Below are 15,184 nucleotides of genomic sequence, written 5' to 3' on the forward strand. Positions count from 1 at the left end.
GCATGGATAAATCCTGATTAGCTCTAAGGAAATCTTTATGAGCAATATTTTGGTAATTGGTTTCGGTTCAAAATTACATTTGTATTGTTAAATTACTTTGTGATTCAATTCAATCAAGTTTTTGTTCTCACAAGTTTGTGGTAAAGTGGAAAATATTTCAGCCTCATCTTTTCTCATAGGTGAGTTCTCAGCATCCTCTCGTGCCAACCGGAGGGAGAACGGGCGATTTAAAATTCTTAGACACGTTTTGAGGTTTGAGTGTGTGTACATGTGCATGGATATAGAACATACCGGTTTAGCACCACCTTCACACTTGAGAAATGAAGAGGAGAAAATATTAGGAAATATAGATTTAGTTGAAAGTTGATGAACACGAAGAGTTTGTCTCTAATTGAAACAATGAATGTAACTCTTAAACTTCTTCTTGTATATAAGGAGGATTCGACTTCCAACTTTTGTTTTGCAACAAATCAAATGAACTTGATACTTTCATGTTTAAATATAGTTTAAATTTTATAATTTTATTGCCGTATTCATGGCATATCATATATCCTAGTTTTTAGAGATTTTTCGTATAGTCGTATCGTGTCATATCGTATCACTATATCTGCATCCGTGCTTCATATATCATCAATGATGATGCACTACATATAGGAATGCCAAGGTGTTGATGTCCCGAACCTAGCTATCGCGTGTCATTATGTGTATAAGTTTCCATATAACGCCACATGATTGATTTTGATCACCCCAACATTCGCATCCCCGTTTTATATAAGTCCTATCCAAGGATGAGATGGATCAAAACGACCAGAATTCTTATCATATGGGATGTCATTTGCTTTTGGAGGTTCATACAGTAATTTGCTTTAAGCATTCAAATTTCAAACAAACAAATGAAACCCTTCAAATCTACACAAATTTTAAATATTTTTATTTTTTTTTTCATTTGATCACTGTTAAATTTGCTAAAGGTTCGATCTTTGTAATACTTTCACAACAAATGTACTTAACATATAAATCAGCAACACCAAAATCTAAAATAACCAAAATTAAGAACTCAACTCACCATATTGCTATCAAACAAAAAATTATCCAAAAAAAAAAAAAGGCAAAAATTAGAAAAATAATTTTGCACATTTTTCTCTCCTTCATTTTTGTCCACTGATTATTCTTTAATTTAATTAATTGAAGGGCAAACAATACGTAAGTGTGTAAATGAAAAGTAAAAAAGTTGTGAAACTTATTTGCCAACAATTAATATTGAAAAACACGCAAAAATATATAAATATTGGTCACAAAATTTTAATAAAAAAATGGGCACAATAACAATCAGGCTACGTTTGGTACGTGAAAAATAAACTAGGGAATGAGAATTCACTTACTTTCCCATGTTTGATAATCACTTTATTGTTTGTGTCCCTCTAGTTCTAATTCCCAAAAGTTGTTTGTGTCTCTCTAATTTTTTTGAGCGAGTCCTACTAGCACTCACCTTTCCCACTAATATTGTGAAGGTAAGAAGTTACTGATATGCATTATTAACCATATACACTTAAGCAGTGACATATTATTGTTTCAATTTAGATTTAGATTTTATCCTGTATCCATATATTTATTTTAAGAATTTCATTATTATTAAATTTGGAGCCAATAAAATTCCCAGATATTCTAATTTACAACCCTGCAGTTCTTCTTGATCTCGCCCTGTCTTCCTGTGAGGGTATCAATAGATCCCATTTTCACCATGGCTGCTCCTAACTTAATAGCCCATGCAGCACCAGATACGGCATTGTTCCTTACAATCCCGGCCGTCGACCGGCTAGTCAGAAGCGTTTGATCCGATTCAAACATGCCCTGGTGGTTCTTAAAATCATGCCAAATTCATGAGACATTGTTAAATTTTTCCAAATTTACTGGTGATTGTAAAGAGAAAAAAGTGCTTTACTTTGTGGGGTTTACACCGCCCCCTTGCATTGACATTCCATTGATTGTAGAAAACCAGCCACTGTCTTTTGCTGTTATTTTTTGGCCATGAATCAGGTCCATCTGGTGGCACTAATTTCCCATCAATCTTCACGAGAACAAAATAAAGATAAAAATTCAAATCAGGTTTTGGTTAAGGTAAAATTAAAGTAAAAAAATTATCAACCAAAATTTCTCTCCTAGATAATTCTATATAAAATTTCGAGATTTAGAAGGAAAGCTACATTACTTGAAATTTAAGGCCAGAACTACACCGTCTCCAATTGAACGAAAGATCTCACATTGACAACAATAATATTTGAAACACATGCTCAAGAATTACGATTCCTTAGACTTCCAATGCTGTAGGAAGAAAGAGGATTAGGGTAGAATTAAACTTGAAATCATCCAATTCGAACTTTGGAGCGTTGGTTGTACCTTATTCCATGACTTGGGCTGCAAGTAATGTTCTTAATGTCTACATTGTAACAATCAACTCCTAATGAGACGCAATCAACGCCTACATGAAGCATTTCAAGCCACGATAAGGGTGAGATTTCGAGATATTAGAGAGTTGAGAAAGACATGTCGAATCGGAAGCTGCTTTTGTGTAATTACCATGCGATATTAGTGAATTGTATAGTTTCACATTGTTTGTTCTATGTGAATTCCATTTGTGTTAGGACTCAAATAAGTAGGTGCTTTTATGGTAAGTGATTCTAGGTGGACGTTTTGACAGTTATCGAACCGGAAATGAAACTGGGGGCTGTTCTTAACTCTGAGTCCTTGCACTCTCAGATTGGGGCTCATGAAAAATCTTATGGCCTGCGAAAAAGAAAATTAATCTGCAAACATAACATTTCAAGCAATACTGAATAAAGCTCATATCAGAAATAGCAATAGCTCAGAAAGATACATTAGTTTTGTAAAAGTTAAACACCAGGTAAATTATTAGTTTCACAAATTTTATACGGTAGATAAATTATCTTATAAAGTTATATGATTTGTGGGGGTTCGTCTGATGTTCTTGCAATGGCAACACCAAAAGCATCAACTTAATCATGAAATGGAAGAAGTGAAAAGATCACAGCAAAATCCATTTCAGTTCTTCTTTTCTAAACCAGTTCTCAATCTGGAAACCGGGAGACTAAATGAAATGGAAGAAGTGAATACGGTAAGGGCAGGTCCCTTGCTCTTAATTATATCAAAGCTCCTAAAGAAAACACCGAAAAAATGATGATCGTGGGACAATGTTTCTTCGACGATGTATCGAAAAGATAGAGCACAAATAAAAGAGAACGGAAAAGTTCGTGTCTTTATCATCTTTGTGAGCCAAATGACGACTTCAGATGTGTAAATTGAGATTCTATGCTTTGTGAAATTCAAACTTAGAAATGCTAAAAACCCTTAAACGAGACATGCGTCACATTTGGATTTAATTTTAACGACATTATATATGAATTGAACCAAATTGTTATCAACCGAAATTATGATCTGGTAAATTTTTTTTGTTATCAATCACCACAACTGTTTATTACTTACTAAAATTATGAATAAAATTGCATGTAAATACAAAATTAAAATGTCAAAAATCACAGAATCAGATGCTTCACCTCCAAACAACTTTACCAAATCATGATTTTCCCGCCTTATTTTTAACAAAGCCCAGAATCGTTCCCGCCACGAGTAACTCCAAAACGACGCCGCAGAGCCCAAGCCCAACGCTTGTTTACATTTTCCCTCGCAACCAAACGACACCGTCGGACCCAAAACCCCACACCCTGACAAAACAAGACTCAATCCCCGAAAATACCCTCGTAGAAAATGGCAATGACTACAGAAACCACCCAAATGGGGAAGTAAAATTTCATAATCCTCAGTCCTTTTTCGTCACAAGGAAAAATCAGTTCCTTTAAAGCACCCGTTCTCCAGAGCCCTCGAAAACCATAAATCCCCCACTCACTCTTCTCCGATTCGAAAAAACCTTCCCTGCGATTTTTCATTTTTCCATCTCTCTCTCTCTCTCTCTCTCTCTCTCTCTCTCTCTCTCTCTCTCTCTCTCTCTCTCTCTCTACCTCTTCAAACTCTCTCTCTTTCTCTCTCATCCCTCGCTTCGAAACCCTAGGTTCTCTCTCTCCCTCTCTCGCTCTATCTCTCACTCTAAAATTTGCGTTTTGGTCAATGTATCGGGTACTTGTCGCCGCGAAGCCCTAGAGCCCCAAACTGAAACCCTATTCGACATTGCGGAGCCGCAGAAATTCGCAGAAGGCCGTTCCTGAAGGTTCGGAAAGGTACGATTTCTGTTTCTGTATAGCTGTTCATGGATTAATTTAGTGGTTTTCGACGATTTTTGTATGTTTGGGGAGGTAATAGGAACCCTAATTTGGTTATCGAGTTGGGGATTTTTTATTGGAAAGTCGAAAGGGAGTTGGTGACGATGATTTTCGGGGGTTTTCCGGATATAATTTTAGCTTTCTATGAATGTTGATGTTGTCGTGAAACCCTAGTAAACTTGTGCGAAACCCTAATTGAGATTTTTAGGACTTTTATTGCAAAAAATAAAAATAAAAATAAAAATTTGGATATTGATAAAGTGCGAATTTTGTTCTTGAGTTAAAAAATATATTTAATTGTCTGAAAGTGATAAGTTGATGTTTGTCATATGTAGAAACTGGTTGTAATGGCTGATCGTCGAAATGGAAATAGCCAGCCCGCTAATGGGAAGACTGCAGCTGGAGCAGGAAGTGCCTATAACATTGATTTGAAAGTCTTCAGTGAGAGATTGAAGTTACTTTATTCTCACTGGAATAAACATCGATCTGATTTGTGGGGTTCTTCTGATGTTGTTGCAATAGCGACACCAAAAGCATCAGAAGATCTGCGGTACCTTAAATCTTCAGCATTGAATATTTGGCTGGTGGGTTATGAGTTTCCAGAGACCATTATGGTTTTCATGAAGAAGCAGATTCATTTCTTGTGCAGTACAAAGAAGGTGTCTTTGTTGGAAGTTGTTAAAAAGTCTGCCAAGGAAGCTGTGGGTGTTGATGTTGTGATGCATGAGAAGACAAAGAGTGATGATGGAAGTGCTCTGATGGAGGCAATTTTCCGTGCCATTCGTACTCAATCGAAGGCTGATGGCCATGACACAGCTGTCGTTGGACATATTGCAAGGGAGGCCCCTGAGGGAAACCTCTTGGAAACATGGTCCAAGAAGCTTGAGGAAGCAAATTTTCAGTTGGGCGATGTAACAAATGGGTTGTCTGACCTGTTTGCTGTTAAGGACAATGACGAGATTTTAAATATCAAGAGAGCTGCTGTCTTGTCTGCTAGTGTCATGACCGAAGTAGTTGTTAAAAAGCTTGAGACTGTTATTGATGAGGAGAAGAAAGTCACCCATTCTTCTTTAATGGATGAGGCAGAGAAAGCTATTATGGAACCATCTAAAGCTAAAGTGAAGCTCCGGGCTGATAATGTTGATATCTGTTACCCCCCAATATTTCAGAGTGGAGGACAGTTTGATCTCAGACCCAGTGCTGCTAGCAATGATGAGTTGCTTTATTATGATTCAGCTAGCGCGATCATATGTGCTGTTGGGTCCCGCTACAAGAGTTACTGCTCAAATATTGCCAGGACCTTTCTGATTGATGCTACTTCCAGTCAGAGCAAGGCATATGAAGTTCTCTTCAAGGCCCATAATGCAGCCATTAGTGAGTTGAAGCCTGGGAAGAAGGTCAGTGCTGCTTATCAAGCTGCCCTTGCTGTGGTGGAGAAGGAGGCTCCTGAATTAGTATCAAATTTGACAAAATCGGCTGGGACTGGTATCGGCCTTGAGTTCCGTGAATCTGGGTTGAATATAAATGCAAAGAATGAGCGGTTGGTGAAAGTAGGCATGGTCTTTAATGTGTCACTTGGGTTTCAGAACTTACAGAGTGGTCGCAGCAATCCCAAAAACCAAAACTACGCTTTGTTGCTTGCGGACACTGTAGTTATTAGCAATGACAAGCCAGAGGTGGTGACAAGTAGAAGCTCTAAGAATCTTCAGGATGTGGCATACTCCTTTAATGATGGAGATGAAGAGGAAGCTGAAAAGCCCAAAAAACCGAAAGATGAGGCTAATGGAAGGGAGGCCTTAATGTCCAAGACAACATTGAGGTCAGACAATCATGAGATTTCGAAGGAGGAACTCCGCAGGCAACATCAGGCAGAACTTGCCCGTCAGAAAAATGAAGAAACTGCCCGCAGACTTGCTGGTGCTGGATCTGCACCGGGTGACAATCGTTCTGCAGCAAGGGCTTTAACGGATTTAATTGCCTACAAGAATGTAAATGATGTCGCTCCACCAAAAGGTCTGAATCAACTAATGATTCAGATTGACCAGAAGAATGAAGCTGTTCTGTTGCCTATTTATGGCAGTATGATCCCTTTTCATGTTGCAACCATAAGGACAGTTTCCAGTCAACAGGACACGAATCGGAACTGTTATATCAGAATCATGTTTAATGTCCCTGGGACTCCTTTTAGTCCTCATGATGCCAACTCACTGAAGAACCTTGGGTCTATATATTTAAAAGAAGTTTCATTTCGCTCCAAGGATCCAAGGCACATAAGTGAAGTGGTACAGGCGATTAAAGGGCTGCGAAGGCAAGTTGTGTCCAGGGAGTCCTTGATAGCTGAGAAGGCGACACTGGTTACTCAGGAGAAACTCCAAATAGCTGGTAACAGATTTAAGCCAATAAGATTGTCTGATCTTTGGATTCGACCTGTTTTTGGTGGCCGTGGAAGAAAGATTCCTGGTACTCTTGAAGCTCATGCAAATGGGTTTCGTTATTCTACCACCAGGCAAGAGGAGCGCCTGGATGTTATGTTTGCAAATATTAAGCATGCCTTTTTCCAGCCAGCGGAGAATGAGATGATCACTCTCCTCCACTTTTATCTGCACGATGACATCATGGTGGGCAACAAGAAAACAAAAAACGTGCAATTCTATGTTGAGGTGATGGACACAGTTCAGACCTTGGGAGGTAGTAGGAGGTCTGCCTATGACCCAGATGAGATTGAAGAAGAGCAGCGGGAGAGGGATAGGAAGAACAAAATAAATATGGATTTTCAGAACTTTGTGAATCGGGTTAATGAGCTTTGGGGGCAGTCACAGTTTAGGGACCTTGAGTTTGATCAACCTCTGAGAGAGCTTGGTTTCCATGGTGTACCTCATAAATCATCGGCATTTATTGTCCCTACTTCAACCTGCTTGGTTGAACTGATAGAAACTCCTTTCCTTGTTGTCAGTCTAAGCGAGATTGAGATTGTGAATCTGGAAAGAGTTGGCCTTGGGCAGAAGAATTTTGACATGACAATTGTATTCAAGGACTTCAAAAAGGACGTTCTCCGGATTGATTCGATCCCTTCAACAGCACTTGATGGTATCAAGGAATGGCTCGACACAACTGACCTCAAGTATTATGAGAGCAGGCTGAATCTCAACTGGAAACAGATACTGAAGACAATCACCGATGACCCGCAGAGCTTCATTGAAGATGGAGGTTGGGAATTTTTGAATTTGGAAGCGTCTGATTCAGAGTCTGAACAGTCGGAGGAGTCAGACCAGGGTTATGAACCATCAGATATTGAATCTGCTGAATCAGAAGAATCGGATGATGAGGATTCTGATAGTGAATCGGTTGTGGAGTCTGAGGATGAGGACGGAGAAGCAGAGTCAGATGAGGATGGGTTATCGTGGGATGAGCTGGAGAGGGAAGCAAGCAATGCAGATAGGGAGAAGGGGAACGAATCAGACAGTGAGGAGGACCGGAAGAGAAGGAAGGCGAAAGCTTTTGGGAAGTCTCGAGCCCCACCTCGTAGTAGCATCCCGAAGCGGAGTAAGATGAGATAGATCGTGTGATTGTTTCATGTCAGTCGCATGTTAATGTTTTAAGAAGTCGTCTGACGGTAGTTACTTGGAACTCTTAATTTTACTAGTTCGGTTTAAGTTATTTCGTTATCGCTTTTTGGACCGAATAGACTTATGTTGCAGATGCGGAGTAAGACTAGACCTTTTGCTTGTAAATTGTAGTATTATGCTGGAAGTAAAAGCTTTATCACCGTTTGTGTTGTCTTAACTTGTTTAGGTCTTTGATTGCCTCTGTTCTTCTTGTTTAATTTCCACAGTTGGAAGAATTATGAATGTTGCTCTATAGTGCACCTCATTTTTTTGTACTTTTGTTTCCCAAGTTAGAGAACGAATTTTTTTCGCAACACCGTATTGTTCTTAAAAATAAAATTGCTATTTACCAATGTAAGTTAGGTTAGTTGGTTAAAGACAATATGATGTTTAGATTATAATATCATTTTGCGCGTAGCTCCGACGTCCACCATTCTTTATCCATATGCATTCAAATGCATGCCATTTCTGGGGTTGTGGAGGAAGCAAGGGAGAATCGAACGATGTTATTGGTTGGAACGAAGGATAAGACGGTGAACGATTCAGACCAAAATCCATCAGTTCATGTCCAAATTCAAATTCATCCATCCATTCGCCCAAGTACAAGTTCAAGAACATATTCATTCCTTACCCTAATACAACCAAAACAAGCTTTGCATGCATCCGCAAGGGATATACATTTTACCCCGTTGGCGTTTCTTCACCTGCAAGTAACTTATTACCAAAAAACCACATTCACTACAGGATTCATAAAGCAACCAAAAAAAGTGCCAAAAGTTTGGTAAAAGATATATCCATGTGTGGGAGGATAAAATCCAATTTCGACTTATGGGCCAATACCAATCATCCAAAAATTGCGGTCTGCAAGAAAAACAGTGAGGAAAGCCCACAATTAGTATACAGATGCAAGGGAAACATGTCTAGATAACTACCTCCACTACGGAGGACCACTAAAGAAGAGGGAGAGGAAGACAAGTCGTGGTACTTGTTTCCCAAGCATGTAGTCCTATAAATGTGGAGAGGAGCCAAAGATCAAGGTTTGTAATTAGAACCCAAGAGAAAGCAGATAATAGAAAATCAATTGACTGACTTGAGCGTCGGAGTATCTCTTGCAGGTACCCCGCCCAGACTAGCTACAGAGAAAGACTGCCACCAATGTCACCTAAATTTGGGCCTCTTGGGCAGGCTGCCACCAATGTTCCTCTTGTCGGGAACTCGAGCCTTTCCAAAAGCCTTAACCTTCCTTCTTGCCCTCTCCTCTTCACTGTCCGACCCATTCCCTTTTTCCCTGTCTGCGTGGCTTGCTTCCCTCTCCAGCTCTTCCCATGTCTTTCCTTCGGCCTCTTCTGAGTCTTCTCCGGTTTCTTCTTCCTCATCATCTTCCGACTCCACCAATGACTCGCTGTCATCATCCTCCTCATCTGAACCTGAATCCGACTGTACATCTGAAGGCACATACCCATGGTCCGACTCCTGAGAATTGTCGGAATCCGAATCACTAATATCCATGTTCAAAAATTCCCATCCACCATCCTCTATGAACTTCTCGGGGTCATCAGTAATGGTTTTGAGGATAGGACGCCAGTTGAGATTCAACCTACTCTCATAATACTTGAGATCAGTAGTATCTAACCACTCCTTAATTCCATCTAGAGATGTCGAGGGAATAGAATCAATTCGGAAGACATCTCGCTTGAAGTCCTTGAAAACAATAGTCAAATCAAAGTTCTTTTGCCCTAGACCAACTCTCTCAAGGTTTACTATTTCAATCTCGCTCAGAGTAATTACCACAAACGGTGTCTCTATCAGCTCAACCAGACAGCTTGAAGTTGGGACAATGTAAGCTGACGCTTTATGAGGTACTCCATGGAAGCCAAGCTCTCTAAGGGGCTGATCAAACTCAAGATCAAGTGATTTGAATGGAGGTTGCCCCCACGAATCATTTACTCGGTTCACAAAGTTCTGGAACTCCATATTAATTTTGTTCTTTCGTTCCCTTTCACGTTGCTCTTCCTCGATCTCATCAGGATCATAGTTTGACCTCCTTCCACCTCCCAGTGTCTGCACTACATCCATCACCTCGGCATAAAATTGCACGTCCTTTGTCTTTTTGTTTCCTACCATAATATGATCGTGCAGATGAAAGTGCAGCAGGGTAATCATTTCCTTCTCAGCTGGCTGGAAAAATGCATGTTTGATATTGCTAAACATAACATCGACACGTTCTTCAGACCTTGAAGTCGAATACCGGAATCCATTCGCGTGGGCCTCCAGTGATCCAGTGAGCTTTCTTCCACGACCCCCAAAAACGGGGCGAATCCATAGATCTGGCAATCTTTTTGGCTTGAATTTGGCTCCTGAAATTTGCAGCTTCTCCTGCGTAACTAAAGTTGCCCTTTCAGCTTTTTCAGATTCCCTTGAGGCAACCTGCCTGCGAAGAGTTTTAATTTGCTGTACTACTTCACTTATATGCCTCGGGTCCTTGGAACGGAATGAAACTTCCTTTAAAAAAATTGACCCTTGAAACTTCAGGGTGTTTGCGTCATGAGGGCTAAACGGAGTACCAGGTACATTAAAGATTATACGGATGTAGCAATTCCGGTTAGTATCCTGCTGGCTGGAAACACTTTTCACTGTGGCTATGTGAAAAGGAATCATGTTTCCATAAACCGGCAAGAGGATAGCTTCATTCCTCTGGTCAACCTGAATCATCAACTCTTTTGGAGCAGGCAGATCATTGACATTCTTATATGCAATCAGATCACCAATTGTCTTCCCAGCACCACGATTGTCGTTAGCTGCAGAAGCCCCACCAGCAAGTCTTCTAGCAGTTTCTTCATTCTTTTGGCGGGCAAGTTCGGCTTGGTGCTGCCTTCGTAGCTCTTCTTTCGACATTTCATGGTTGTCTGATCTAAGTGTGGCCTTACTCATCGCACTCCCGGCACCTTTACTACTGGATCTAGGTTTTGCCTGCTCTTCTTCTTCATCATCATCATTGAATGAGTACGCCACATCCTTAACAGCTTTGCTTGAATTAGTCAATACTTCCGGGGTCTCCTTACCAACAATAACTGTATCTGCTATTAACAGTGAAAATATCTGGGTCTTAGGGTCTTTTGTCTGTGCCTGCACGTTCTGCAAACCCAGAGAAACGTTGAAAACCATGCCTGGTCTCAAAATTCGGTCATTCTTTGCATTAAGATTAAGCCCCGACTCACGAAACTCAAGGCCAATTCCAGTTCCAGCTGTTTTAGTCAAGTTTCCAGCCAGCTCTGGAGCCTCCTTTTCAACTACTGAGAGCGCAGCTTGGTATGCAGCACTTAACTTCTTCCCAGATTTTAAATTACTGATTGCAGCTTCTTGGGCTTTAAGCAGAACCTCATATGCCTTGCTCTGCGTAGAATTTGCATCAATCAGATAAGTTCGAGCAATATTGGAGCAGTAGCTTTTGTACCTTGATCCGACAGCACATATAATCACACTAGTAGAGTCATAACAAAGGTTCTCATCATTGCTTGAAGCACTTGGCTTCAGATCAAATTGTCCTCCACTCTGAAAAATTGGAGGATAGCAAATATCAACATTTGCTGCCGTCAGCTTCACCTTAATTTTTGCAGGCTCCAATATGACCTTTTCCGTGTCATCCATCAATGAAGAATGGGAAATTTTCTTTTCCTCATCAATGACCTTCTCAAGCTTAGGTACCACAAAAGTCTTCATCACTGATGAAGTCAAGTATGCCGCTTTCTTCACATATGTAAGCTCAACGGGGTCTTTGACGGCAAACAAGTCTGAGAACCCATTGGTCACATCACTCAACTCAAAATTAGCATTCTTCAACTTCTCACTCCAAGTCTCCAAAAGTTTCCCTTCAGGAGCCTCTCTTGCTATGTGTCCAACAACAGGAACATCGGAGCTCGAGTGGGCATTTACATCTCGGAATATGCTATCCATCAGTCCGGTTCCATCCTGGCCTTTGAGTTTCACATGCATCACCACTTCAACACCAACAGCCTCTTTTGCAGGCTTTATCACAACATCAAGGAGAGAAGCCTTTTTCTGGCTACACAAAACATGGATCTGCTTCTTTGCAAAAACCATGATAGTTTCTGGGAACTCGTAACCGAGCAACCAGATATTCATTGCTGAGGATTTCAGATACCGCAGATCCTCAGAAGTTGGAGGAGTTGCTATTGCAAGTGCATCAGATTCACCCCATAGATCACTACGATGTTCCCTCCAATGTGAATATAACATCTTTAACCGCTTGCTGAAGTTATTGAGATCAATGGAATATGCACTGGCGGTTGCTGTTGCGGTTCCTGATGACTTCCCATTCGCAGGTTTGACATTACCTTTTCGTTGCTCAGCCATTGATGACACTTCAGATATAGGTTGTACAACCTTGGAAAATCAGCCTGCTGAGTATGCTGATCAGCATAAACTGTGAGAAATAACAAATGTTTATCAGTTCGCTTCCCGCTCTCCACATAGTGAAAAGTTGACCTGAAAACTTTTCTTGATTTAGCTTTCTCCGTATACAATACCAATAGTACATACTAACACCAGCACATGTAAAATTCAAATATCACTCACTCTTGAGAACTTGGCATCAAAATTTATTACCTATATTGAGATTCAAGCTCAAACGGCAATAAGAAATCGTATATTGTTAACCGTCCTTTTCCACTAAAACTCGAAAATTTTTAATCTTTTCTTTGTTTTCCAACAACCCTTAATCTTGACATTCAAAATTTAATGCCGAAGTTATATTAAAGTTCAGATTTGCTTTCAACCAATTATCAGGAACGAAACAGAGTATCACACACACACACACACACACAAAAATTAAAAAAAGAAAAACAGAGGATCCCTCTGGAGCAGTCAACAATATCAATATAAATTTAACTTCTAATCATAAAAAATTAATAACAAATCGATTGAAATCGAAAACTTGTTTAAGTAATTACTTTGCGATTGATCGAAAAGATTTTGAAAACTTGTTCCCAGCTAATTTCTCAATCTCCCAAATGAAGCTCCCAGCTTGATGCATCATACCTGACCTGAAAAAACCATTTCCAATAAACCATTAACAAAATTATTTCCAAGTTGCTAAATTTGCTTCTCAAAATTTCAGATTCTGAAGAAACAAACAAGATCCATTTACTGATGGAAATTCAATTTTTTTTTTTTTTTTGGTAATTTTCGATGCAGAATCTAAACACAATCATCGGATTGACGAAGCTAAAGTCAGCTGCTTGGATATCAAATCCTCAAAATTTGAAGGAAAAAAGAAAAAATCAGTTGATCAAATTGAATAAAAACTTGAACTTTACCAGCTTTTGGTGGAGGATTCGGAGGAGGACTCGTTTGCCAATTGGGTCTCTGAAACTGGTACCAAAATAGAAAAGTGAAGCTGATTTGGGGGGAATTGGAGGATGAATTTGGATCGAAATGAGAGATTTAGGATCAATCTGTGAAGATTAAGAAGATTGAGAGGGGAACTACAAATAATTGAGAGATGGAAACAGAGAGAGAGAGAGCTGTGGATGAAGACTTGACCTGATTTTTACTTTGTATTTATAATTTCCATACAAGAACAAAAACGACGTCGTTCAGGTCGATGAAAATATTATAATCTCTTTCTATACTCAACTTAAATTTTAAATGTTAATTGTCTATGTTACCCTATTGCATAATTACTATTAAGTACAAAATGAAATTAATAATAAAACTCATATTTCTCAATAAACCCAGACACTATAATTAAACCCTAGCATCACCATTTGTTTATCCTAAATCTATCATGTCTAAAACCCTAAGGGGGCGTTTGTTGCGCCGGACTATCTCGGACTGGATTAGCTTTAATGACTAAGCTGGATTGGCTTAGACTAGACTAAACTGGACTAACTTAGTTAAGCGTTTGGTGCAGTATTGGACTAAGAAGCTGGATAATAACAAATTCTAATATTATATTATTTAATATATAAATTATTAATATTTTATTATGATCTTATCTTTTTCTTCATCTTTTCCTACAATTTTTGTCCCACTCTTTTCCTCTTCTCTCATCGTCCCACCCTCTCCCTCTTTTTTTCCTCTTAGACCTCTCAATTCATGTCTTTTTCTCATTCCTGGTCAAACTCCTTATTGATTCCAGTCTCTATTAGGGGTGGGCACGGTGCGGTTTGGTGCGGTTCCACCCCTAAACTGGAACCGGAACCGCAATATATTAACGGTTCGATTCGGTGCGGTTCCACTTAAATTTATTACTAGAACCTTACGGTTCGGTCTACACCGGTTCCGATTCGGTTCTCGCCGGTTTACGGTTCCTAATAATAAATTATTTGAACACCAAATCATTATGCATTCAAATACTAACTATCAATAGATTTGCGGGAAAATATTTTCCTTATCACCTTTTCTTCTTAAAATTGCCAATGCAACTGTTGTTTATTTGCAAGAAAATATACATAAAAGTGGAATTCCAGATAACTTAAACAATTGTGAGAGGAGAGGGAGGGGAACTATGCTTCTGATTAATGTTAGAAGAATACATCACTTACTTCTAAACAGATGATTCTCTAAGCTTCCTTTCGGCATGAACTCATACACCAAAAGGCGGTTCTCACCCTCCAAGCAGTACCCGATAAGCAGTACCCGACAACCTAATAATAAATTCCACTAACTATCAATAGATTCAATACTAACAAAAGGAAAAATATAAAAGTGAAAGATTAAGGAGAAAAGGTGATAAGGAAGGTGCTAAAAAAATTAAAGTTACATACATACCATCACTAGTAAAAGGTGATAAGTTAGGATTGAATAGCTTATGAATCCGCAATGCTATTGCTAGAAGTGCCACCATTCCTTTTTTCTAGAACATATAAAAATTAAGAACTCATTAGCAAATAAGAAAGTAAGCATGCAATAAAACAAGAGAAAAAACAAAAACAAAGTAATGAAAAATAAATATTCATACCTGTTTCAAGTGCTTCATAAAACTCTATATCTTCCAAGATTGTCTCATCGTCTAAAATTGAGATGTTATCTGACATCAACCAATTTTGAGTACAAATTAACCTCTCTACCATTAGAGGAGTCAATGAAGAACGATATGAGTTCACAATCCTTCCTCCCGTGCTAAAGGCAGATTCTGAAGCTACCGTTGAGACCGGAATTGCAAGAACTTCCTTTGCAATTAGTGCCAACACTGGGTATTTAATACCATTCAATTTCCACCAATTTAAAATATCAAAATCTTGACCTACTTCCACTTTTTCATTG

General features: G+C 39.3%; 2 protein-coding genes across 2 annotated transcripts; one reads left to right on the forward strand and one right to left on the reverse strand.

Annotated features, from left to right (window-relative positions):
* The first annotated feature begins 4,014 nt into the window (after positions 1 to 4,014).
* On the forward strand, positions 4,015 to 8,075 carry LOC103955864 (FACT complex subunit SPT16-like). The gene is made up of 2 exons (XM_009367774.2): positions 4,015 to 4,250; positions 4,628 to 8,075. The coding sequence occupies exon 2, from the start codon at positions 4,640 to 4,642 to the stop codon at positions 7,847 to 7,849; it is 3,210 nt and encodes a 1,069-aa protein (XP_009366049.2). The 5' UTR covers positions 4,015 to 4,250; positions 4,628 to 4,639; the 3' UTR covers positions 7,850 to 8,075.
* A 621-nt stretch (positions 8,076 to 8,696) lies between these two features.
* Positions 8,697 to 13,422, reverse strand: LOC103955863 (FACT complex subunit SPT16). Its single transcript, XM_009367772.3, has 3 exons — positions 13,234 to 13,422; positions 12,868 to 12,960; positions 8,697 to 12,341 (listed from the first exon to the last, which is right to left on the reverse strand). The coding sequence occupies exon 3, from the start codon at positions 12,269 to 12,271 to the stop codon at positions 9,056 to 9,058; it is 3,216 nt and encodes a 1,071-aa protein (XP_009366047.2). The 5' UTR covers positions 12,272 to 12,341; positions 12,868 to 12,960; positions 13,234 to 13,422; the 3' UTR covers positions 8,697 to 9,055.
* Positions 13,423 to 15,184: the final 1,762 nt, after the last annotated feature.

The sequence above is a fragment of a genome, unplaced genomic scaffold, assembly GCF_019419815.1.
Source record: "Pyrus x bretschneideri cultivar Hongxiangsu unplaced genomic scaffold, Pyrus_bretschneideri_v1 Contig11, whole genome shotgun sequence".
In the NCBI taxonomy this organism is placed as follows: domain Eukaryota; kingdom Viridiplantae; phylum Streptophyta; class Magnoliopsida; order Rosales; family Rosaceae; genus Pyrus; species Pyrus x bretschneideri.